General features: G+C 36.9%; 2 protein-coding genes across 8 annotated transcripts in view; one reads left to right on the forward strand and one right to left on the reverse strand.

Moving 5' to 3' along the window:
* Positions 1–16,887, forward strand: part of LOC131684684 (uncharacterized) — a 33,331-nt gene extending 16,444 nt beyond the window's left edge. For 5 of the 6 annotated variants that reach the window (XM_058967770.1, XM_058967769.1, XM_058967766.1 and 2 more), the window contains exon 2: positions 12,042–16,887. In XM_058967770.1, the coding sequence (XP_058823753.1) occupies positions 12,045–14,279 (2,235 nt within the window). In that variant the 5' untranslated portion in view covers positions 12,042–12,044 and the 3' untranslated portion in view covers positions 14,280–16,887. Of the gene's footprint in view, positions 1–11,612; positions 11,931–12,041 lie in introns of those variants that run through there. The other variant, XM_058967767.1, reaches the window with a different exon arrangement.
* The window catches only part of LOC131684685 (nuclear protein localization protein 4 homolog), an 87,074-nt gene that overhangs the window by 40,202 nt on the left and 19,808 nt on the right, over positions 1–27,064 (reverse strand). The gene's annotated exons all lie outside the window — the stretch shown is intronic.

Raw genomic sequence — 27,064 nt, forward strand, 5'->3', positions numbered from 1 at the left:
ATTATATTGAAGCTAACCTGCCAGTAGTTTGGACAAATGAGAAAAGCACAACTGCACCACTAGGTGGTTTAAAACAGGATTTACATCTTGTGAAAACACGAATGATCCACGACTCAGTTGTGCTAAAGCATTGAGCCGTGTCAAATAAGTTAGAAGAAAATAAACAGAGATCTAGACTTTATGGCAATTCGGCGTTGAGCGTTGGGGTTTACACTGAAACTGGAACAATGAAACATTCTAGAATCTAGTGCAAATCGAGTGCAGACTTGCAAGTGTGCATGTAGTTATGGGAGCTGTCCTTTAACAGCTGATGTTTGTTTATTTGTACAATTGAATGGATTGAATCAGCACATTTTTGTAAACGTACATACATTAAAAACTGGGTTATTTGAGAAAGAGAGAGAGATGTGTTTTACACCCGTTCGCAAATAATATCTAGAAAGAAATATACCGTCAGCGATATTTGACGCATGGGCTACATCCATAAATGACGCAGCTAATGTTATAGCTAAGTTATAACAATAGCTCTTAGTAGTTGGATTCTAATAGGTAGGCCTGTTCTGACATCAAAGCAATGGAAATATTTACTTCCATAGATTTTGAGCACAAAATTTTTAGTATCCCGATCACTGCAACATCCTGCCTGATATTCAGTGGTATTCCGCAATTTGGCTCAAATCGTAACCCTGTAGATTTTCTTGATTACAAAATGTTTACCTTACGGGTATGGACTCATTTTAATTTGTTCTGGTGGAGAGTCTGATTCAATTAGTTGCTTATTTGACGCTGAGTTAGTTCGTGATCGTGTGTTCTTGTTTGTTTATTGTTCTTATGAGTATAAAAATATATCTGTCTTCATCGACGTTTTCTTCTTAATTGGTGTTGCTAGTTGATTTGGAGATACTGCACGCAATCGTTGATAGTACTCATTTTCTTCAAGTATTGCTCGTAATGGGTGCCATTCTTCTGAATTTTTAAATGGGGTTTGATGATGGAAACGGCGCCGGTGGTTGAATGGTAAGTGTGACCACCACTCATTCCAATTGCTCTGGGTTCAATCCCATCCGAGGTCATTCACAGTTTTTGTGATGTGAGAAAATCTGTGGTCACGTCTTCCTTCGGAAGGGAAGTAAAGCCGTAGTCCATGAGTTGATGGAGTATCTAGTCCAGATAGTGGAGTCACCTCTCTGGCGTCGGTAATGAAGAAATAGAATACAACTTCTACACTTCAGTAACAAATATCCTACTCCCGTGATACTTGTGGAGTGCGCAGTAGTATATACGGACTCTAGCAAAAGCAGACATCGGACTAACATTCCTTCCCTTTCCTTCCGCGATCTACATTCGGGCCTGGCCGGCGACGGTATTGATGAATAAAACAGTTTAGGATTACCAGGAGTTGTACATTGAAAAATGTTTCGCTACTCTCAAGCATAATTATCTACTGATTCCCTGTGCAACTTCAGGTTTAGGGACAGCCAGGGGTGGTCGCACAAACTCAAGCTCTTGAAATGGGGTCTGATGAATCTTTAAATGTGGTCTGATTTGGTGCGCGGTGCTAGGATGAGAACGTACTTTGATTTTATCGTCATCGTTGTATACAGGGATCTTGATTTTAACGTTGTCATGTTCGAAGTATTGTTACATATTCTTCACTACTGACTTGGTGTAGCTCTATCCTTGAGATTACACTCCATTTTAATTTTTGTAACTCTTCTACACCGTGGACTTCAGGTTTAATATGAGGAAATTGAAGTTGTGTCTCCTCGTAGTACCGGCAATGTTTTGTGTGTGACTCGCTTATTTGACTGCTCAGGCGTTGGTAATGATAGTGTATTGTTTGTACAGTGGATAAGCAACAACATGGTAGATAAAATTGTGTACTATACTGATAGCTTTTGTTTTTGTACTGTGCAAGATATGAAGGTAGAACGATTTTCACAGTTATTTGCCGACCCTTGGATATCCCTACCGGAAGCAAGGCTACCGTACATTACTGCTCCACAAATAGTGATTTGTGTCATATCAGTTAAACATCAGACAGTGAGAAAATAAGTGATTGCAAATGCCTCAAGGTTTTAATATATATCAACCCATTCCTCGTGAGCGACAAACGGAAAAAGTATATTTTTCAACAGCTTATTCTATGCTCTGTTCATTACGTACAAGAACCAGTTTGGATAAGGCTTGTTCGCGACAAAATCTGGACATCTAAAACACATAGATCTCTTAAAATGTACAACCAAAACATACAATATTTCTCACAGTTATGGACATATGTTTGTTCCATCTAGGAATATGTAATATATTCATTATTATATTTTTTACATATTTTTTTATATTTTTTACATAATGCTTGAAAAATAGCGTCGAAAGAAGTGTGTGCTAGAAAAGTCATTTCTGCACTCCGAACGAGAATCATACATAATTTATCTGCTTTGTTCCATAATTTTTGGTATTTTTCATTGGTTGTTACCTGCTGTTGGCATTTAGACTGCTCTCTCATCAAGGGAGTCCGATTTCGTATGATAGGACGTAGATTGGACACTGAACTGATTTGGCTCTTTCGCTGCAATGTAGACATTATTTGCTTCTAAATTTGCAAAACATCACACACGTAGTGAGAAGATGCCAAATCTGACCAGGACAGAAAGAGTGCCTTATGACTGTACTAAAATTGTTTCTGTAAATCTGGAGAAAATTTAGAATAGGACGTAAGTAACATTGAGAGCCTCTCTTTGTTTACTTTCTCTTCGATTATTACAGCGGCACTATAATACTTTCACCAATTTCGCAGTACATATCGAAAACCGGTGTTTTTTACTAGAATATCGTGTAAACAGTTGATTTCTAAATGCTGAAACGACAGAGTAATGAACAGAAGAGAAAGATCTCAAAGAGAATCTCTCATTGATACTCACGTCCTATTCTAAATTTTCGCTAGAAATAATCTTCCTGGTAGATTTTCTGGGGTACCTTCCTGTTGGTATGAAGTTTTTACTGGTTCATCCATTGTTGCAGATGACCTGCCAAACCAAATATTTGTTGTGAAACTTAGACTTCTCTATCGTTCAGAATTACTTTGTTACCTCATTCCGTAAAATTGCACAAGTCATGCCTGATGATGCAATAAGGCATCACACGCGGGGAATAGATTAAGGGGGCATAGGAGTTTTTTTATAATGTTATATGAGTAATTTTCATTTTTTTTGAGACAATAAGACAAAATACATTGATGTTGTTTGCAAATTGTAAATCCCACTTTTGTTTTTAAAAAAACAATTGAAGCAAAAAATGAATTTTCGCCTCAAAAAGTCGTCTATTCCGTAGTATTAGAAAATTTGTTCACATGTTGTTAACGAATTTGATTATGGATGGCATAGGGTGATGAGCCCATTATCGCTATGTTTCTATTATCACGCTACCCATTTGAAGCCGTTGGTTAGAGCAGTGTCTGCCATCTTTGTTTAACGCATTGAATCCAATGGTAGCGCAACAATAGGGGCACTCGGTTCGTGTTTTCGTTGCGCTCAAACACGAGATTTTCACTGTTTTCAGCGCATGTATGTTATTATCTTGGTACTTAACAACGAAGCAAAGCTGTTGATGCCAATTTGTACGCATTCCATTGTTTGTAGGCCGAGTAATTAATGAATCAGTGCGGCGCCTTCCTTAGTATGGTGAAAATAGGCACTTCACCCTAAATGATATTTTCGAAAAATGAATTTTGATAAAATCTAGTTTTCAGATTTTTTCAAATATGATTTGATTACAGCTAATTTGTTGACGTTATTTGATGAGCCACATAGCTGAATTTTTCAGAAGTATATTCCGGATTATGTAGCTTGAGTCCAGATCGTCCGAAAGTTTTCGGACATGATCGAATGACGTCCTATATGAATGCACACAAGACATACAAAAAATTGGAGTTTAAAGTAATTCCCAAGTTCTCTATTAAATTTTATTGTTTCATATAGTATATAATTGAGATACACATTAAAACTTTCCATTATGTTATATGGGATAGTTTTCATAAGCTGTTTAGCGCACTGTTTTTCCCCGTCCATTTGTCTTTGCACAGTGCTTTTTCCGGTTTTCTTCGAAGTACTGAGGAACTTCTTAAGGTTTTCTTTCACCCGACCAGTATGTTTCGATCGGGAATTGATTAGGGCAGTTATGTGAATTACAATCGTTATGAACATGAATAATTTGATTCTGTTCATACCAAGCAATCGTGTCCTTAACATAACTGCAGCCAACTAAATCTGACTAGAATGTTATAGTGGCATGATTTTCAGAAAAGGTAATAATTGTTTTTGAGACTCTTCTGCCCACACATTTTACCGTTTATGGTACCTGCGATTATGAATGTCTGAGATTTTAAACCACAAGAACATATTGCTTGCCATACAGGATAATTTTTAGGAAATTTTGGTTTCATTTGCGTTTTTTTGTCCAGGAGCATCTCTTCGATTAGTCGAAGGTTCAGGTCCAAAAAGGTACTTGATTTCTTTTGAAGCAATATATTGCATCGCAAAATTGTGATTTTCTAAATATTTGCACAAAACTCATACGACCCTGTCTTAAAAACTAAAAGCTCTTGTCAAAACATTATTTACGATTTCCGTTTGTACATGTACTAGTCAAGAACAAAACATCGTGATTAGCGGTAGTTTGGCTGAGTAACAATCCTAAACTGTCCGGATTTTAGTGGATACGGCCTTTGAACTTTTCGACGATTCTTACAATGAAGCCGAGCTTTCTATTTACCTGTACTATAAAGTGAGAATAATGACTTCTGAGTATCAGTAACGAATCCAGGAATACGTCAATATCTCCGATAACCGAAAATGGTGTAGTTCCCGGAGAATTGTTTTTTCTGTGTGTAAAAGAAATTATAGAGCACTTTGACACGCCAACAGTCAGCAAGCGTCTATTACATCGAGGTCTAACATAGCAAAAGGCATTGAAGAACAAAGAAAAAAGAATGGGTCGAGGTTGCTCCCTTAAGGAATACCCAATAAATTGGACTCATAAGCTTGATAGAAGGCTAAGTGTGGATAATGAAAATACGTACTCGTAAAAATGTCTGGAGAATCGATTGCAGGTATTTAAAGCGGCCGTAGAGTACGCTATCATGCTCGTTTTGCCCCGATTCCCTTTTTTATTAGCGTTACTTTGAATTATTGGCTATACAAATTGGAAGAAAGCTTAATGTGGGCTACCGTAGTTAGCGATTCTTATACAAAAAAGTCCAAAAGATTCTATAGAACTTAGTAGGATTGTCAGCATAAAATAAGTGAAGACCCGATTTAATCAGCCCCCGATTTTATCAGCTTTTTGGCCAGATTTTGTCAGCCTCATATGAAAATTGATAGTTAGAAGTTTGATAGGCTCTAGCAGACCAACCAAGTTGAATTCGAGTGTATTTTTCTTATCTTAGAGATCCAAAATATGCAAAAATAAAATTCTTAATCTTTTTTTAAATTTTGCAATGACAGACCGCCTTAAGAGAAATTTAAGCTAAATAATCAGAAAGGGTTATGAGATTATATCTAGGGACTAAAGAAGAATATTGTAAGAGCTTCGGTTTATTGACAAGAAAGAAAAATATATGTCCCGTTTTTGTCAATGTCCCCGTTTTATCAGCCTAAAATTCACCAAGGGGCTGATAAAAACGGATCTCCGCTGTATTTTAATCTGTTTTAGCACAATTCTCTCCAAATGTTTAACTTTACTCAACATCTCAGAAATAGGTTTTATGCGGTTGATCAAAAGTAGTGTTTCTTATGCAAAAGGTCCAAAAAATCTATTGTAAATAGAAAGAATGAGCGCACGAAAGTGTAAACCCGGAAATAAAATATGGCAACACATTTCAGAAAAAGTCTGAATGCGGTTGATCAATAATTCTATTTCTTGTGTTCAAAGGGTTAGAGAATCGATTGCAAATAGTTAGAATGTCCGCACGAAATGTGTGCACTCGTTTTACTCTTATTCTTCCCATAATTCAAGTTTGAAGTTAAATCAGGATTTACATTTTGGGAAGAGGCTAAACACTAAATGCTAAATAGTCCGAAAAATCAATAGTTGGAATGACCGCACGAAACGGGTACACAATTTTACCCCAATTCTTCACATAATTCAAATTTGAAGTTAATTCTGGCTCTGCATTTCAAAAAAGGTTGAGTACGGTAGATTATAAGTAGTGTTTTATGTTGAAAAGTCCAGGAAATCGATTGAATACAGTTGGAATGACCGCATTATACCCCAATTCATCTCATAACACAAGTGTGAAGTTAAATATGGTTGGTTCTACCTTTCAGAATGAGGTTGAATGCGACTGATCAAATGTATTGATTCTTATATAAAAAAGTTTGGGAATCGATTAAAGATAGCTGCTTTGATCGCACGATACGTGTACTACCGTTTTACCCTAGTTCCCATTAGGAATGAAGTTAATTCTACTCTACATGTCGGAAAAAACGCGGCATAGCAAAAGTGGTATTTGTTAATTATGAAAAGCGGAGAAATAGATAGTAGGTAGATAACGAAACGTGTGAATCCGTTTTACCTAAATTTTTCCCATGTTTAATTTTTTAGTTAAACCTGACTTTACATTTCGGAAGCAGGCTGAGCGCGGTTTTCAAAAAATGTGCGCTTTACGTTAGAAAGTTCAGAGATTCGATTGCAGGTACCTACAATGATAGTGCGAAATGCGAAATCGTTTTGCGCTCAGTCTTCCAAGAACTGAAGTTTGCAAAGTAGTATATATTATGTACAAAAGTGCAAGGAATAAATTATCGATAGTTACAACCTCATGAAATAAGCTTTCTCATTTAACCTCAAATCCAAGCCTGCTTCAGAACCGAACGCCATTTGAAGTGGTAGCTTGTGTAATGGAAAGAATAAGGTAAAAATACATTCACACGATTCGTGCGATCAAACTGATTTTCTGCAAGCGATTCTCTACAGTTTTTTAGACATGAAATATTATTTCTGCTGCATTCAGCCTCTTTCCGAGCAATACAGCCAGGTTTAACTTCAAACTTGAGTTGGGGTTAAACAGGTTAACACGTTTTGTGTGGTTATTCTAGCAATCTTCAAACGATTTCCGGAAGTTTTTTTATAAGAATTATTACTTTTGATCAGCCGGATTCAGCCTGTTTCTGAAATGTTGATTAGTTTCTATCTTTTTCTGAAATATGGAGCTAGGTATATCTTTACATTTATATTATGGGAAGATTTGGGGTAAAATGGGTATACACGTTTCGTGCGATCACTCTGTCTTCAATCGATTCTCCAGACTTACGTGAGAATTACTACTTTTAATTAGCCGCATTCAGCCTCTTTCTAAAAGGGTGTACCAGGTTTAACTGCACAGTTGAGTTTTAGAGGAAATTGGGGTAAAACGGGAACACACGTTTCGTGCGGTCATTCTAACTATCTTCAATTGATTCCCTGGATTTTTATGCATAAGAATTACTGTTTTTGATTAGCCGTATTCAGCCTTCAGTCTGAAATACGAAGCCATGTTCAACTTTATACTTGAGTTACTGGAGGAATTGGGGTAAAACGGGTACACATGTTCTGTGCGGTCATTCTAACTATATTCAAACGATAACCTAAGCTTTGCTGCATAAAATATTATCACTTTTAATTAACCGCATTTAGCCTTTACCGAAATATAAAACCGGGATTAACTTTGCATATAAGTTGTGCGAAGAATTGGTGTAAAATAGGTAGGGGAGGTTTCCCGGTTGGGGTTAGTTGGCAGTGTTTTCAGTTTTCAATTTTTATCGCTTTGATGTAGGTAGATCTTGCAAAATAGAACACGCGGCATGAAAGAGCAGACTGTTGGCAACATCTCTGATTTTTTTTTAAGTGTTTGATGCATTGTCTCCATTTTTAAAGACAAAAATATGTGACGAGGAAAACCCGCCAACTTACCCCGGCCCCGGGGTAAGTTGGCGGTATGTGAGTATACGCCAAAAACTAAGCAATCAAATGGAGATTCACTTACTTCAAGGGTCCTTTTGGAACGTGTCTTTTCGAGAAAACTGTATATTAATCGACATTTGCTATTATATTTCAGTTTCAATACCCCGGTATTTTGACTTTGACGCGTACTCCCTATTCAAAAGCAAATTTTCGAAATTCTTCATGCAATTTGCCGGAATAAATGTCTTCTACATTGGCGAGATACACAAGAAAAAGATTTTCTTACTTTGGAGTGAATTCCAGAAATAAAAATTTTTGATCACTTTTTTTCGCACTGTAAATAGTACCGCCAACTTGCCCCGCATGCAGCACCGCCAACTTACCCGACCCCATATTTTATTAAAAACTATTTTTAAAATAACTTTTGTTTGTGGATAGATGTAATATCTATGCGGATACTGAAAGCTCTTTTCACGCGCTATCGCAAAATATAATCATTCGGGAAATAGATTGAAAATCACCCTAAATAACGCAAAGTATTTAAAATTTAGAAAATTTGCTTGGTATGCTCGAAAACACAATATTACCCACAACTTCCATCAAACAAATCGTTTTGTAACAAAACCACATTGGATAACGGGTTTCACATAACTTGAGGTACACAAGAAGAAACAGCGCTATACATCTAATAGAAACAGAGAAAAAGGGATTCCGCCAATTTACCCCCAACCGCCAACTTGTCCCGGGCTCCCCTATACACGTTTCGTGAGATTATTATAACTATCTTCATTCGAAGATAGTCCTAATAAGCCTAGTCAAAAAAGCGGCGCTTTGGATACATTTCTTCCCACTGTGCGCTGGGTTTGGGCTAGAGGGTCCCGCGTTTTTTTGGGGACCCGGATTTTAGGGTAAATCATATTAGCTACCTGCGCATGCAGTGTAAGGTCAAATACACAATCAGAATGAAGTAGAACACACTTTATGCTGCTAATTGGTGTGCAGTTTTTTACGTACCTCTGACAGGTAATAAACCGATAAAATGCAAGTCTATAATCCAAGGTAGTTGTTGACAATGAAAAATGTACACAAATATTCTTTAGAATTTGTTTTGTTAGCCATAAAAAAGATCTCTTAGGACGCTGTGATATTGGACACCTGGAAATTTCATGGTACCAGTTACAGCTGCATCAGAGCGTATCGTATGACAGTTTTTTTGAACACAACAAATCGGGCGGAATTATTGTGGTTTATATCGGGTGCGCGACTTTAGGCATAAGTACGTTAGGCATAAATACGTTAGGCATAAGTACGTTAGGCATACATACGTTAGGCATGCATACGATAGGCATAATGGACGTTAGGCGCAATGGTCGATTGGCATAATATACGTTAAGCATAATGGACGATTGGCATAATGTACGTTAGGCATAATGGACGATAGGCATAATTCACAAAAATATAAAAATAATCGCAAGGTTTTTGTTTTTATAGAGATTTCGCTTGTTTTTTCAGATAAAACCTTGCATGTGTATTTTTTTTCTATTTTTTTTGTAGAGGAGATGAAGAAAATATCCCTTTATTTCAGTGAACAGTTTTGGTACTAGCACATTTCAAGCCTCTTAGATTTATTACTAATACAGTTGCATCCAAATATTTAAAAAAAAACAAAATAATGAACAGACATTAACTTTTGGATCCTATGGAAACTGGAAATGTCATGTACAGGATCAACATTAGGCTACGGATTCTACATTTGTGATGATACCTTTTTCGTTTCGGTAACTCGTCACAGTACAGGATTAAACTTTCTCTCATATCAAATAGATTCCGTAGTTCTATTTGGGATGGCCTCGAGAATACAATCATTGTGCTTAAGAATATGGGAGACAATCAATATAGAACCAGCAATATTCGTATATTCGTTGATTGAATAATAAAATGCATCATTCTTTCTTTCGTAAGCTGTTCTTCAAGGTTATGTATTTTTTCTTGGGGAATTTCATCTTGCATGCATGAAAAACTAATCTAAGTTAACCCTTACATGCCCAACTTTTTGTAGTGTTCATAGAGTTCAAGAAACACGAAAAACCCGCTTTGAAAGATGCTTCTTTCGCAGTGCTGGAAGTTGCTCAATATTTACCTTCCGGTGCACAACACAATTCTTCTAGAAAATTTTCAATATTCTATATGCTAGGAAAAGATAGTCGAAGCCGGTCTAAATTCATGCGTGTTATCAGTTTTCAACAATAATGGAAAATAATGAAGATATATCAAAATTTTATTTATCAACACTAACTGTAAATATCTCTGGTAGTACGGCTCCAGCAGAGTTATATCGGACTTATAGAAACAACTTCAGTTCTAAGTTCTAACAGTACCAGTTACTGGTCTTAAAAAATTTAATGATAACTGAAATAACCAACAAGAAAGGCATGGCTTACGTCCAAAGGGGTCTAACCAGCCTTTTTTCCAAACTGGCTTTTTTGTATTTTTCAATTGTTCAAATTAATCTACATGCAGTTTCATTTAAAACATTTTAATTGTTATGGCCAAATACTAGTCAACGAAACAGGATCGTTTCGATTGGAAGTCCCGGCGCTAGTTTCGATCTCCTAAGCAACTTAAATTGTTTAAAAATTAAAGCAAATTTCGGATATACCAAACTATTTCAACAACAATAATAATATAACAATGAGTATTGCCAACACATGATCAACGAGATGAAAAAATCCAAATTAATGCACGTTAACCATGCATTCGTAGCACATACAGTAAGGGTTTGCATAGCACGAACATCAAGCAAATCAAGCAAGTAAAACAATTCACGTTTCGTGTGAGATGACACGCTATGTGAGTTCGCACTGTAGTACTAGATGTTACATATATTCTGTTTCTCTATAATTACACTCACACTCGGTTTTCGCTCTTGTAAATTTGGAGCGGTGAGTGAATCCAAGTGTACGCAAGAGAATACCTGGAGCTGGAAAAGAACAAGTGAAATTAATTAATTCCACAAAACACTTTCCTAGCGAAAGCCGGGGCTAAGGATCTTTACTAATTTAATTAAACACAAAGGAACTAGTTGAAGCAAACATGAGATCCCAGCTTGGAAAGGGGGCGCCGCCGTCAATGTGTAATCCAATCCCTAGCAACAACAAAAAAACGAAAATTTTGGTGTCACACCGCTATCCAATTTTCAGTCAAGTACATACTCGAGAGTACATAGGTTTGCAGTTTCCTCCCCGGTGGAACATCCTCTATTTCGCTAGGTTTACAAGCAAATTTACAAGCGTGTTTTTTACTGCTAGCAAAGATAACACTGGAGTGTTTTTTTTCTTTCTGTGCAGGTTTGTCCTCCAAGGTGAAATGAGGGGTGTGCTTCGAGCTAAATTTAGAATGTATATTAAATTCGGTTCAAATTAGCAGATTCCGTGATGCGTGTCTGGGGCGAGCAGGGCACATAGACAAATCGTGACCAGCTGGAGCTGGAGCTGGAAAGCTAATCGAAAAACGAAAACGTGCTGGTCTAGGGCACACAGAACTGAACACGACCAATTTGTTTTTGGGAGGTTTATAAAAATGCAGCCTGTATGCGGGCGAAGAGCTCTGACCTCTGGTTTCATAAGCCAGTTGTCATATGTTTGTGCCCCGGACAGGTAGGATTCCTATAGTCAATGTAAACTAATAATCGGTTGTCGAAACAGAAGGTCAAGTTTCTGAATGGAACGTAGTACCAAGGCTTTGCGTCTATATTTTAGAATTGCAAAGTGAAAATAGTGAAAGATAGAGAGGGGCACGTTAATTACCTACCGGAAGCAATGGCAATTTCAAATCTCCGGAGATGTTTGAGCGATTTTGGTTGTCCGAAGAACGAAAGGACTGGGAGCTTCGCTCGCCTTGGTCATTTGACTGTATGATTAAAGTTGCGAATGAACACTTTGCTCGGGGGAAAGTTAGGAATGCAAAACGTGTCAGCGTCATTAAAATTTCAGGTTGGTTGTAAAATCAGATTATAAATACAAACCGTTCTTCATTATACATACATTAAATTGTAGCACGGTATCAGTGCGATTTAACGAACCATTATTTTCCTTCTTCCACAGACAATGGACTTCACACCGCTGCCAACAGAGCTGGAGGAGCTGATACAGTGTAGCTGCTGTCATCTGCCGTTCAACGATACGGACGCCATCCCGAAGTTGTTTTCCTGTAGGCACTATTTCTGCCTGAAATGCGTCAGCCAGGTGCTTATGAAGGGCACTGAACTGTACTGCGTGCATTGCTGGAAACGGACGGAGCTCAGCGGATCGGATATGAAGCCGGAGAATTTGCCGACACACAGTGCAATACTTTATCTGTCGCAAAATTTGAGTATGATTTCAAGTGGTAGTGGCAATAGTTCGGGAACGGGCAGTGCAACCGGCCCGGGTGTGTGTGGAACTAGCGGCAGTTGCAATAAAAAGCCTCCCGACAAGAGTGGCACGAACGGGACTAGCGGGATAGTGTCCGCAGGAACGGTCGGGTTGGGCAATGGGAACGGAAGCTGTAGTGGAAGCGGAACGAATGGAAGTTCAAGTACAAACGGTAGCCTCGGAATAGGTAGTAATAGTGCGAATACGGGTGGCGCAATCGGTTCCGGAAAGTATAGAAATAAGGGCGAAAACTGTATGACACATGCGATGCCGAATGCGCTTTGGTGTCTGAAGTGCAACATAATTTTGTGCCGGGCATGTGCCAGCACGGAGGAACATAGGAATCACACCGTCAAGACGCAAGCCGAAGCTCGCGACCAGATTCGATCGGATATCGCCTCGGATCTGCTGTTGATGCAAAAGTCTCTCTCGGAGCTGCAGCATTTCGTATTTAAGCAGCGCGACTTTTTGCTCAAAATCCTAGAAGCCTGTACGGCGCTGAAGACTCAGGTCGAAACGGAACTGATCAACCATCTGCCCACGTTCGAAGTGGCAGAAATTCGAAGTAACCTTACGAAAGCGAAACTATTCCTTAGCATGCTCGATCAGCAATCGCCGGCGGAAGCGTACAAACTGTACGCAAATTTGAATATCGAAAAACAACGTTTACAGTCGAAATACCAGGAGATGTACCTGCAGTGTAAGCTAGACGATTTGATACAACACTACGGAATACTGTTTGACTTCGAACTGATCAAGCAGGCTCTCTCGAATTTAAACACGATCGATCCGATCTCCTTCGGGAACGGAGCCATCGGCGGCCTCGGAGTGTCCGCCGGAGGCACTACAATCAACGGACATCACAACTCGATACTGTTGCTTGCCAACTATTGCATTTCGCAGCTGTACTCACGCCACATTCTTACCTCAAAACATCATCACCAGCAGCAACAGTCGCAGCATATCGACCCTAGCCTGAACTATGCAATATCATCGCCCTCGCAGGCTACCTCGGCGGTTCCTCATTCACCGAATCACAGTGGGTTGCTTGGAGAACCGCCCGGTATGTCGTCACAGTCGCAGCACTCGGGAAGCTACGCGAGTCAATTGAACGATATGGCCATCATAATTGCTCCGCCTTTGCATCAACAGGGGAGCAGAACCGGTGCCGATGGCAATAGTTCGACGCGAACTTCCGGATCCGGGTCGACATATCTGAGCGAAATTCTGAATGGCAGCGCTTTGCAGCACTTGCATCAACATTCCGGTTCTTCCCAACATCAGCCGTTGACCCCACCCGGGCATCCGCTGTCATCGTCCTCTTCCAGCGTGGTATCACTAGTTCCTTCTTCCGCCCAGCAGCAGGTCCAGAAGCAAGTGCAAGCGGCCGCTGTAGGTTCCTCGCTCATCTGTAACCCATCCGTACATGTCTATCCGATCTTCTACTTCAACATCGAAATCAACGGTCAACCGTTCGGGCGGATCCTGATCGAAGTTCGAAGCGACGTGGCACCGAAAATGGCGAAAAATTTCGGCGCCCTGTGCAGCGGCGATCTCGGCTTTGGCTACAAAGGTTGCAGCATTTTCCAGTGCTGGGAGAACGAAAGCATCATCACCGGTGATTTTGAGCTCAACAACGGTCGGGGCGGTCGGTCGGTGTTCGAGGAAGGTTTCTTCATGCCGGACGACACCAAGATACTGGCGATCCGCGGTTCGGTCGGTATGAGACGGAGTCAGAAGCGTCACGACAATATGGGTCTGGTCGGTTCGCAGTTCCGAATCATCCTGCGGGAGATGCGCGGTTTCACCGGGATTTTCGCGTTCGTTGTCGAGGGTTTGGAACTGGTGGAGAAGATCAGCCAGGCAGGGGATTCGGCCGGTAAGCCGCAGAGTAACGTGATGATCGTCAATTGCGGTAAGTGGCAGTGAGGGTGGGTGGGAATCGGTTAGGGCACTTGCCGTCGTCTGGTTTCCTCCTGCCAGAGCGGCAAAGGTGTTTTCTTTATTTTTTGTTTCTAATTTTATTTGTTGAAGGCATACATGTAGGTAGAGACAGGCTGTTGTTAGTTTTGTATACACTTGTTTCGGTATTAGAGCTTTAGTTGTTAGGGCGTTATGTTTTCTAGTACTAAATAGTAGCCGAATAGAGTAAGAAGGGCAAGGTGCGCGTTGGGCTGCTCGGTGAGGTGGACGGTGCCGGATTGGAATGTTTTAGATTTCATTTAACTTTTTGTAAGAAATGTTTCTATCGAGAAAACGGAACTTTTTAAGTAATAAAAATTGTTTCTGGGCAACATTTTTGGATTTTAAAAATCAACATCTTTGTATCATTTGATAATGGTGGACATCAAAAATCATTGCTCCGGAAGACTTCTCAGTGACTACCACTGTCTAAATCCAAAATGTTCTACAATGATCTTCTTGCAAAGAGCCAGGGAGATTGGGGTAATTTTCAGTTTTGTGTAACTATTAAGAAAAAAAATGTAGTAAATCAATAAAATAAATATTGGTGTAATCAAAAGGTGTGTTCGTGGCAAAAAAAGAGATTTGGTCAGTTTTGAAAAATAGTACCAATAAGCCCAATAAGTTAGAGTAAGTTAGAATGTTTGTAAGATGTACAATACAAAATTTCGAAAAACTAAACCGCTTGAACTTGGGTGTATTTAATATTTCTTTCCTTTTTTATACCCATTCCAGCCAGCGTTGGATCAAGATTAATTCTTTTCAAGAGGCAATTGTTAGGTTTTCAAATACATTCAAAATTTGAAAACCAAAGAATTCCAAAGTTTTATAAGACTTTGTGCTTCTGGATGTCGCCCTTTTTTCACAAACTCACATGCTAAAAAAATCTTGAAAAAATAGTCAACGACCACATGTTTAGCGCGCAGTGCACTTAGCTTTCTGAAATTCAGACGAAATCGTTTTAGAACTGGACAGCTGGTCGCCTAAATTTAGATAATGGTGCGCCTGCCGAAGGGTTAGAGAAATTTCTCCGAGAGCTCCATTAAAATCAGTATGATTTCATTCTATAAACTAAAAAATTAAGTTGTACCAAAATAGCACTGCTACCAGAAGTACGCTACACACACTAGACCGCCAGCAATTTTTTTGGAACACTGTTAAATCAAACGGTAATTGGCTTTAAATACCATTTGTGAAATATAAGCTTTTTTCCTAAAACTCTAGTTCACTAACAAGAGTTTTCATGTTTGTAAGTGAAAATATATAAAAAATTGGCAATAGAAACAATAAATTCAGTAAAAAAATGCCAGTATTATTTTGTGCATCCCAGAATCTGCAGATATATAGCTTAAGGTGTAAGGATCAACATTGCCGAGGACTGCAAATTGATGCGATTTTTCAGTAAAAAGATATTCTAATATAAAGTTATGTGTTGCTTCTCTTTCTCGCACATGCTTAGAATAGGCAATTCCAAAAAATCGGTTGGTTTTCAAAGTTAAATTACTTTGTCGGGGAACTTCCAATCAACATGCATTCTAAAACAAATATATTTGTTATAAAATAAGCTACGCGACCATAAGTTTTGATGTATGTAGGGTTGCTGTGGAATTTTTAATTGGATTTTAAGTTTTTATTTCCGAGTTTCCATATATATTCCTATAGAATCTTGAAACCTCATGTGGGTGAACTAGAGCTATCAGATAAAGCTCATATTTTGCATATGATTTGTACATCCAATTACCGTTTGAATTAGCAGTGTTCCGCAAAAAGTCAAAATTGTTGCCGGTCTAATACACACATAAGAAAATATATATAGTGGTAAGCCTTAGAAATTATTTTGTAATAGCACTATTTAGCCAAAAATACAAAATAATAGTTGCCCAAACTAAAGAATCGATCACTTCTTGATTTTAGTTACTTCATACTTTGAGTCTCCGAGTTCAAGACATTTGATAGTACTTCTGGAAACTCTCCAGGGTAGCAACTCGCGACTTCTGTTCTTCTAAGTGTTTTTCAAGCACACGCATTGAGATTGTAGTTGCACGTATCAATTAAGTGAGTGACGCTAGCTTCAAAATCAGTAACATAAGTTCCAAAATCAGTATCAGAAAGTTACTGATATTAAAATGAAAAAATGATTTCGTAAAATAGACTGATTACGAACATTTTAACCAAGCTCCTGGAATCATGAATAATAAACCTTGTATTAATGTTTTTCCACAAAACTAGTTTATACCAAAAAATACATGGTGTTACACTCAAATGTTTGGTAGGGTTTCTGGGGTTGTGTAGTGAATATTATTAGTTTTTTATTCTTTTTATGACTTCCAATAGAGGAATTCCACGAAGATCCGTCCGAAAATCTTTAAAATCGTGACCGACCATCTTAGATTCCAATGAAACTTTACACGTTTCACCGTCATGCAAGACTAAATATTTTCCACAGGTAATAAGATTATTTTGACTCAAGAGCAACTTTTCAAAAGGGCGTAAACGTTTCTACGTGTATGAATTTCAATTTTTTTTTGTTCGATCACTGTATTTTATACAGCAAAACTATCTGAGAACGAGTTACAGGGAATGAATACTTCTGTCTGAAAAAAATGTACACTGAAAAAAATGGTGTGCAATTTTTCAACAAAAAAAACAAAAATTTATGATAAAAATTTAAATTGCGAAAAAACCCATTTTTTTAAATTTTTTTTATTTTGTTACCAAAAACCTAAAGAGAAAAGAAACATTTTGAATGTGATTGCATGATGGAGAAAAAATCGGTAAAAAAGTTTTCCTAACAATAACTTCGTACATGTTTTTAAATGTCATGCTAATAGACATACAAAATTGTAATTCTATTACAGAATATAAATCTAAGCACCATTTAAATTCAAAATGCATTTAACAAAAATCTTCCAAAATGCGATAGTTTTCGAGATATTTGAAATTTTGCTCCTTCAAAAACAATTAATTCGTGTAATTATGCTCTTTTTAAAAGTTATTCACGTTACCCCATCAAAAAATGTCAAAAATTTAATGTTTATCGTTTTAAAGACGTAAAAGCAACTTTTTAGTGTATTTGGATCCTGGAGAAGCTTTCAATAAAAAAGTTTTCCTAACAACAACTTTTGACATTTTTTATTAATTCTTACTATTTGCAGTCAAAAATACAATTTTCTTTTTGAATATGATTCTAAACGCCATTTTAAATCGAAATGCTCTTAACAAAAAATTTCTAAAATGTAGTAGTTCTCGAGATATTTTAACTTTTGTTTTAACAATACCATTATTTTGTTTTATTACGACCTTTTCATAAGTTAGTCGCGTTTTTCCATCAACAATAATAAGTTTTTCAAAAGGCCCGTAAACTTTCCTGCAACTTTCTCTTTGACATCAAGGCGATATTGTGAAACATTTTAAAGTTACATGAAAACAACCAACATATGATTCAGCTATATAGTTTAATCAACAGACCCTCCCGCATAAATGTGTACCATATACCAACCATTGCATCAATCGTCTCAAAACCATTTTCAATATGGTTCGTTCAACAATATATTAACCATTGCCTAGTATAATATCGAACATAACCAGTGTCGTTTTTCCATACTCGACCGTACAAACAACGGGTTGTTAAGAACAGTCACCATACCAAAATGTGCTGTTTTCCATATACATTTTGACAACATACGATTCAAGAACCATACAGCTTATGGTGGCATGCATGTTTTAGGTTTAGCGATGGATAAAATATTAGCTGGAGAAAAAATCTTTTCCCCTTCACGTTTCAATTCTATCGATTGATGAAATATTATTTTGCTCTCGCCATCTTCTGAAGAATGCTTCGTTGACACTAAGTGGACTGACACTTTATCCAATTGAGCTATCTCCGTAATATTGTTAGACGAGGATTTTTGACCGTCTTAAACTACAGATTTTTGGAGCAGGGTAAACAGATATATGAATAACAAAGCCCACCAGAGCAATATTAACCTCTGGCGCCAAAGGACAATGTAGTATACAAATCTCCAATATAGGATACACGGAAGGTATTGGAAATGGTAACTAAAATGGGTATGGTAGTATAACAGTTCAATTATAATGGTGAAATATATCAGTAGTATTCCCAATATGGTGAGCATTATACGAATAGTTTGGAAATGGTTCCGAAGATTTCTGGAATGGTATTTATTTATACGGGCTATGCTGCCGTTCTACGCCCAATTGTCCCATGTTGCAAAACTGGCAACTGAGAAAAACGCGATTGAAGATGAAAATTGTATTAGCAATCTGGAGGGAAACGGCGTAACAAATAAAGTTTTATTGTCTAGAATTACGTTCATAGCTATCGTTTTCAATATAATCAGTCCAGTTTTTCATTATAGAGATCCAATTAACGTTAGTTTTTACGAAAAATATTAAGTGGGACTGTTATGCCGAGAAATCGAACGGAAACCGGAAAATTCTACGCATATCAGTCCCATAACGATCTATGAAAACGATGCTCATAAATCATTTTTTTTACAAAAGTGTATGTCGTGAGTTTTTCTGTTACTCGCGAGGTTTTTTGCTTCATCAAAATTGGAAATAGGGTAAAGTACCTATTTTTGCTCTATTTAGAAGTATACCTCACAAAATCATTAATTACTCTGACTACACTCGATAGAGTGCATATAATTTGGCATCCACAACCTTGCTTCGTTCTTAAAAACCAATCTAATAACATAAATGGCCTAAAACGTTGAAACGCTAGTGTTTGATCGCAACAAAAGCTCCAATCGAGTGTCCCAATTGTCGCCCTACCATTTGACCCAATGTGTTGAACAAAGATAGCAAACGCTGCACTAACCAACGGCTTCAAATGGGTTGCATGATAATTGAAACATTTCGAAAATAGGCTCATTATCCTAGATGCGTTCGCCATGTTATGCAAGCGACGATAGTGATGAAGAGCATTACAGGATTGTTCTCACTATTGCCACTACCATCTCTTTTTTAATGAACTTGTATTTTTCCATCATTTTTTTCAGTGTTCGACATCTAGCGTAATGTACTTCTTAACTAAACGCTACGTAATTATTTTTTATTGGGCGCTTTTTTTGGGATTTTTGTTAATGGGACAATTATGCGTAGAATATCAACAATGGGACAAACAGACTTGGTATTTTTTCACGAAGTCTTCGAACAAACTGTATGATTTGGATGTTTTTTCTGAAAATATACATCAAAAAGGACTGTTTGATGAAAAAAGTGAAAAAGACCAAAAAACAACATGGGACAATTATGCGTAGAACGGCAGTATGGTTGAAATATATTTTGGTTGCTTTCATGTAACTTTCAAATGGTTTACAATATTGCCTTGATGTCAAAGAGAAAGTTGCACGAAAGTTTACGGGCCTTTTGAAAAACCTATTATTGTTGATGGAGAAACGCGACTAACTTATGAAAAGGTCGTAATAAAACAAAATAATTGTGTTGTTAAAACAAAAGTTAAAATAGCTCGAGAACTACTACATTTTAGAAAATTTTTGTTAAGAGCATTTCGATTTAAAATGGCGTTTAGAATCATATTCAAAAAGAAAATTGTATTTTTGACTGCAAATAGTAAGAATTATAAAAAACGTCAAAAGTTGTTGTTAGGAAAACTTTTTTATTGAAAGCTTCTCCATGATCCAAATACACTACGTCGTTTTACGTCGGGGTAACGCGAATAACTTTTAAAAAGAGCATAATTACACGAATTAATTGTTTTTGAAGTAGCAAAATTTCAAATATCTCGAAAACTATCGCATTTTAGAAGATTTTTGTTAAATGCATTTTGATTTTAAATGGTGCTTAGAATAAAATTCTGTAATAAAATTACAATTTTGTATGTCTATTAGTATGAAATTTAAAAACATGTACAAAGTTATTGTTAGAAACACTTTTTTACCGATTTTTTCTCCATCATGCAATCACAATCAAAATGTTTCTTTTTTCTTTAGGTTTTTGGTAACAAAATATAAAAGATTTAAAAAATGGGGTTTTTCGCAATTTAAATTTTTATCATAAATTTTTGTTTTTTTGAAAAATGACACAACATTTTTTTCAGTGTATATTTTTTTTCGGACAGAAGTATTCATTCCCTGTAACTTGTTCTCAGATAGTTTTGCTGTATAAAATACAGTCGAACAAAAAAAATTGAAATTCATACACGTAGAAACGTTTACGCCCTTTTGAAAAATTACTCTTGTAGCAAAATATTCCAATTGCCAGAGAATATCATGGAGATTCATACAGCGAACACACCTGCAAAGTTTCGTTCGAATCGACGATGGTCATATTTTGCGGTCGGCCGGTTTCTCATGGAATCCCCCAATAGAGAGGTTTTAATCTTAACGTCATTCGCCCCTTTTTTCGGTTTAGAAAAATCTTTAACACTGACTGATTTTTATGAAGATTTTGCCAAAGGTTTTTAAAAAAAATTACTTTTTTCATTTTCAATGATGGTCACTTTTCAAGGCTCCTTCAATTGAATATTAACCATATCGACTAAAAGAAACGAGAATTGAACGATGTTCATGAGCTCAGCAAGTTACGTTATCGTGATAGTTGTTCGTGAGTTTACCATAGGAATTTTAGGGCAGAGTAATGTGATTCATGTTCATGATTTCAGGGCCTTAGTCGCGATTATCGGTAACAAATGAATAGTTTGAAGTCTTAATAGTTGTCTTAATCTACTGATCGTACCTTTGACTGTTTGCTAGCTGCTAGATACAAATACGTTCTATATGAATCTATGAATGATATCCCAAAATTTGTGAATTTTGTTCACATGGAAGTTTCAAGAACATGTGCAGAGTTACATGAAAATTAAAATGATAAACGATATCTTCTAAATTTTATAAGAAAACAATATCAATCGTGAATAATATAACTTACTATAAGTCCAGAACCAGATCACGAATTTAAGAATATTTTATGTTTTTTATTATTTCACGAACACAAATGACTGATATGCTAGGAATCATGAATCAGTTAACAAATACGTGAATAACTCAGCAACTCAGAATGTTCTGTAAAATTGTTTACGTAAAAATATTGATATGATGAGCAAAATTGCATATTTTACGATTTAGATTATGGAAGTGGAAGAGTATGATAGTTCATGATGGCGCGTGTATATCGCAGAATTTTAGAGAACTCACAATTACTTGATTATTTGATTATTTGATTCGTTTTTGGCACTATTTAACGAGAATTAATGTTTGGCAGGTAGATCTCGTGCGTGCTATTGGCCATTGCGCGTCGAGGCCATTTTGCGCCTTGGGTATTCCTTGCCAACTGCGTTTTGGGAGTAGTTTATTTCTTTCTCTCTCTCTTTCTCTCTCTCTCTCTCTCTCTTTCTCGATATTATACACGTTTGTGTCATCACCGTGGTCACTAACCTAATATTCGGAATCAGATGTTATTCCTTGCTTCTTGCCCTTACGGATGACTAGTGTGAGCCCTCCGTTCTTGGTACTGGTCGTTGATTATGAGGTACCGTAAACCGGGGTAACTTTGATCATTGGGGTGACTTTGATCACTCTAAACTTTTTTCGTAGATTGCTTATTTGACCCGAATAGTCTACCGAATCCTTAAAATTTGAATTGAGTTTTTCTTTGAAACTTATAAAATATTGATTTGTTATATTTTTTGAGTATATTGTTCGGTTTTTGAGTAAAAAAACCATAAAAACCCGAAATTCTAATTTACCTTATTTTACGAAGCTTCGTATAGTGTCTATTTTTTATAAAACAAATAAATTTTAGAGCTCAACAAGAGTAATAAATTCTACGTGAGTTTCAATTTTTCTTTAGAGTGGGGTGCGCTAAATTTATTTTAAATAGTTCGCTTATTTTAAAAACAATTTTCTGTAAAACTAGTTGGCAATAATTTCAGATTATTTCCAGCTAAAATCCGCAATATTTTTTATATTCAATACTCCAACGCGTTAAAATGGATGAAACTCGTTGTACATTGATAAACTACTGAAATAAAACAAGTGTAGCAGTTAAAAATGCTTTTAGATTCTTTTATTCTAGTTAGGCTCGAATTATACGAATTCTGGTCACTCGAATTTTACAGTAGATTGAAATACCTTGTACAATATCAATTAACATCTATTTTCAATATTTAATAATTGAATATCTTTTCAGAATTAGTCTAAACAAACATTTGAATGAAAAATATTGACATCAAGGATTGAATGTGGGTGAACAGGCAGGTTATCAAAGTCACCCCGGAATATGAAAGCGGACTTGAAATTGAAATCATTTTTGGGCAAATAGTTATAAGCGAGCAATTTCAGGTAAGGGGCCATACACTAATTACGTAAGGGAATATGGGGGAAGGGGGAGTTTCAAAATATCTTACGAATTCTTATCTAAGGGGGAGGGAGGGTTTGAACTTTCTTACGTAATATCATAAAACAAGCATGAAAAATGAAATCAATAAGAAAAATATTATTTTCATAAGAAACAGAGGGCACTATTTCTGCCATGAACATGTATATTACACAAAACGAGCATATATTGTACATCATGGTCAAGGAAAGGCGGTATTTTCCGACAGGATATGATTCCTAAATTAGTTATGGAATTTTATTGATTATTGGCAGCGTGAGGAGTGACTTAATTGTCGATGGTGTTGGAGCAGTTAAAACAATTTCTTGGCTCTTGATGGTACATTGTTCTGTTCAGGAACTGGAGTCAAAATATGCCTTACAAGTTAGGAAATGTTGATACCGTTTTATTAGGCCAACATCCTTTTTCAAATTTTCGCTTCCGCAAGGTAGCCGGAAAATGTTCTGTCATGCGATTGACAAAGATCTTGTAGACCGAATATTTCCAGAGTGTGAACTGTTTTTGACTTCAAGAAAATTCGTAGATGACTATGTCGGAGCTACGCGTACGATAAGCGTCACAGTTGGAACTCAGAATTAATTCCCACCAGAAAAGGTTTTACATTACAAGGAACTATTTCCGAACATAGCGAAGCAGACTATAAGGACCAAATCGGAGTTTCTGAATATCTCCCAGCAGTTATTCTGAAATTTCTACTGGGCAAAATTAAGATGCTAATAAAATTACTGCTGATTATTACAGTTGAATTAGGTCATAAATTTTCTTGTAATAATTCTTTAAGTTTCGTTTTCGCTATCTTACTATTTAATGAATTAACAATATGATTTTTTAATTACGAAAATCATGATAAGATCTTACGTAGGGGGGAGGGGGAGTTCACCAAAATCTCAGGGAGGGAGGGGGAGGTTGAAAAGTTATAAAAAAGCCTTACGTAATTAGTGCATGGCCCCTAAAACCATCCAATTTTCTTCACCATAGATCAGTACATGGTTTAAAAATGTTAAATTTGAAAAAAATGTTCTGCGTCGAAAAATATGTAATGATTATTTCAAGAAGTGATCAATGTCACCCCGGTTTACGGTATCAAACACAGTTTTTCCGGTATGGCCTGAACACTAGCGAAATTTTCAGTGGTTTGGCATTGGATAATATAGGTTTTTCTCGATGGCTACAGAGAAGGGTTGTTCACAGAACTGGCACGTATTAATTGGACCGTGATATTTTTTGTACTGTACGGTCAGAGAGGAGGAAATGTGTCGCCTCACCCGTATTCTCACCCCAAAATACCCTTTGAAGTATCTAGGAAGTATTTTCTCCATTTGTCCTTCGTAATAAGTCCACTTCTCCGAAATAGGACGTGATTCTTTTAAAAACCACTATATAAGTAAGAGGTGCCAGATTATGTAGCCATACCTTGATTTTCCCATCGTCCATAAATTTGGGCATCTGGATTTTAGCGTTGTTCAACACAACCACGTATTTAAGGTTGTCGAGTAAATTTAATATTTTCGTCTGACTCAATTTGATGATCGTTATCAGAACCAATTACCTGACATGGTCGAACTGAATAGAAGCGACTTCCGGAAACCCAATCTTCATGTTTACCGTTGGTCTCACGCGAAATGATTGAAAGTAAATGATTCAAAGCTAGTGTTTGGCCAAAGTATCATTTCTTGCTTATGTGACTCACTCATCGTCTCATCGAATAGATCGTCACGATAGTAATAACAATACCGGTTTTCTTTGTTCTTCAGATAAAGTCCACTAGGTAGAGGTAACCGTTTTTGTCATTCGCTTTGCGCTGGCAGAAGATACATTGAGTATCGTTGTCTTTGGTGGAGGGAATGGACAGTGATTTCTATTCTTCGAACTTCCTGAATAAATTCAAAGAGTGGCAAAACTGCTCACAAAAATATTCTACACCTAAACTCAATAAGTTCATCAAATTTTTTGAACTCAATAGTCCAATAGTTCTCATAAAAGAACTAATAGCAAAAAATCCGTTGAACCGTATGTAATTCTCGAAACGTCAAATTTCGTCAGTTCGTTTTCAAAACTCATCAAGAATTTGGTTGTTCAAGAATCAAAATTGTTTCTACATAAAGTTACGAGCAGTGTTCGCGAAATGCATGACAGAATGGCGAAAGAAAATCTATTGGCATATTGGTTGCTTTTTGTTTACTGAAATATGGAAACATTTTTGAGATGGATTTTTTAAAATGTGTATCCAGGAAGCGAATTTTCATACTCAACAAAGCATAACTTGGAAACTATTTCTACAATAAAAATGAAAGAAGTTACGTTCCGAAATTTGGTATTGGTGCGAGCTCACACTAATAGGTTTAGACATTTCTATAAAAAAAAATTAAAATGGATGTGTCACAAGGATAAAACCTCCATAATCAAAATAAAACGAAAATGCCTATTGCTTCTTTAGTAAATATAAATTGGATAACAGAATACGTCTCCACATCCTTGCAAATGGTCCCGAATGGACTAAAACGTAAGACAAAACAGAGTTTAAATAAAAAAAAATGTAGCTTCGGGTGGTAATTAATATACGGAGTTTCGTGCTAGTTATTATAAACCAACACAGGAAGATACGTATGCGAAAATAAAAGAAATTTGAAGAAAGTTTCTTTATTGATAAACCAGACACTGGAAAGAAAATCGTTTGCAAGCTTTTCCAATAGTGTAAACTGGTTCACAAGAACGTAACATGCGGTAGTCTCGAGTGGAACGCTCGACTCCTACCAGCAGAAGGTAAAAGATTCTTCACATTTCCTTTCGATCATTCCCATATGAGTCTGCCTAACATTAGTTTTCTGTTTAACTAATTCGTTAATATCTATCCGTCTCTAAATTTTCATATCTTTCTTACTCTTAATCAATGCAGTAAAATTTCAGTTTATTCAATCGAAACTAAATGAACGCAGCCACTCAATCGACCATAACCAAATTCATATTCACCGTCACTTTCAAATGAGCTGCAGTTGATATTTAATCTCCTTCGATTGATTCTGTCAAACCAAGAAACAAACTTGTCCAAAGTCTGAGGCCATTTTGAAACAGCCAGATAACAGCAATATGGATATCATTCGAAAGGGGCTGGTCAGTAGGAAACGAAAATTGATGATTGAGGCCATTTTGAAACCTATGAAACCAACAATATAATTTGAAAAGTACCGGTCAGGAAATGATGGGAATCGACGATTGAAGCCATTTGGAACCCAAGTTGGCGGATTCCAGTTACAACAAAACAGTGAAAACAACCATCAATATGGGTGTCAGATACCGCAAGCTTATTATTGAGGCTAGTTTAAAGTCTCCAAAAATTGAAAATCACCATCAAAATGGGAGTAATTTGAAAGGGGCTTGTCAGTAGATTATGGAAATTCAAGATTGATGGAATTTTGAAATCCAAGATGGCGGTTTCCGGTTTCTACAAAAAGGTGCAAAACCTCCATCAATATGGGTGTTATTTAAAAGGTGGTAGTCAGGAGATGACGGAAATTGACGCTTGAAGCAATTTTGAAATCCAAATTGGCGGCTTTCGGTTACAACAAAACAGTGAAAACAACTGTCAATATGCGTATCATGAAACGAGATCGTCAACAGATGCTGGAAACTGATGATTGAGGCTATTTTTAACTCCAAGATGGCAACTTCCGGTAGCTACAAAAAAGTGAAAACCATCATCAATATGGGTGCCATTTGAAAGGGTCAGTAGAACCCGATTGAGATTGATGATTGAGATCATTTTGAAATCCAGGATGGCGTTTTCCGGTTACCACAAAAAGTGAAAACCATTATCAATATGCGTGTGATTTGAAAGGGGCTGGTCAGTAGAAAACGGAAATTCATGATTGAGGCCATTTTGCAAATGGCGGCTTCCGGTTACCACAAAACGATGGAAACCACAAACATAATCAGCAGATGATCGAAATTGATGATTGAGACCATTTTAAAATTCAAGATGGGGGATTCCAGTTATCACAAAACAGTGAAAGCCTCTATCAATACAGATGTCAGTTGAAAAGTGGTGATCAGAAGATGACAGAAATTGATGATAGAAATCATTTTGAAATACAAGATGGCTGTTTCCGATTATAACAAAGCAGTAAAAACAAAAAGCAAAGTTTCTGTTTGCTTCCGAGAGTACTTTATCGTCGTACCCACGTTTATTACGCCGATTATGTTTTTTCTTTGTTGCCCCTTAGCTCAGCATATCGTTCTCTGTTTTGACGTGTAGCCGCTGTAAACATTCGGCTTCTAGTTTGGTTTTTTAACGGCAGTCGTTCTTTGGCTCTCAATGTTGAGTCTGCTGCTGCTGATTTCAACATGTGCTGATTTCAACATGTGGTACCCAA

The sequence above is a fragment of the Topomyia yanbarensis genome, chromosome 2 (genome assembly GCF_030247195.1).
Source record: "Topomyia yanbarensis strain Yona2022 chromosome 2, ASM3024719v1, whole genome shotgun sequence".
NCBI lineage: Eukaryota > Metazoa > Arthropoda > Insecta > Diptera > Culicidae > Topomyia > Topomyia yanbarensis.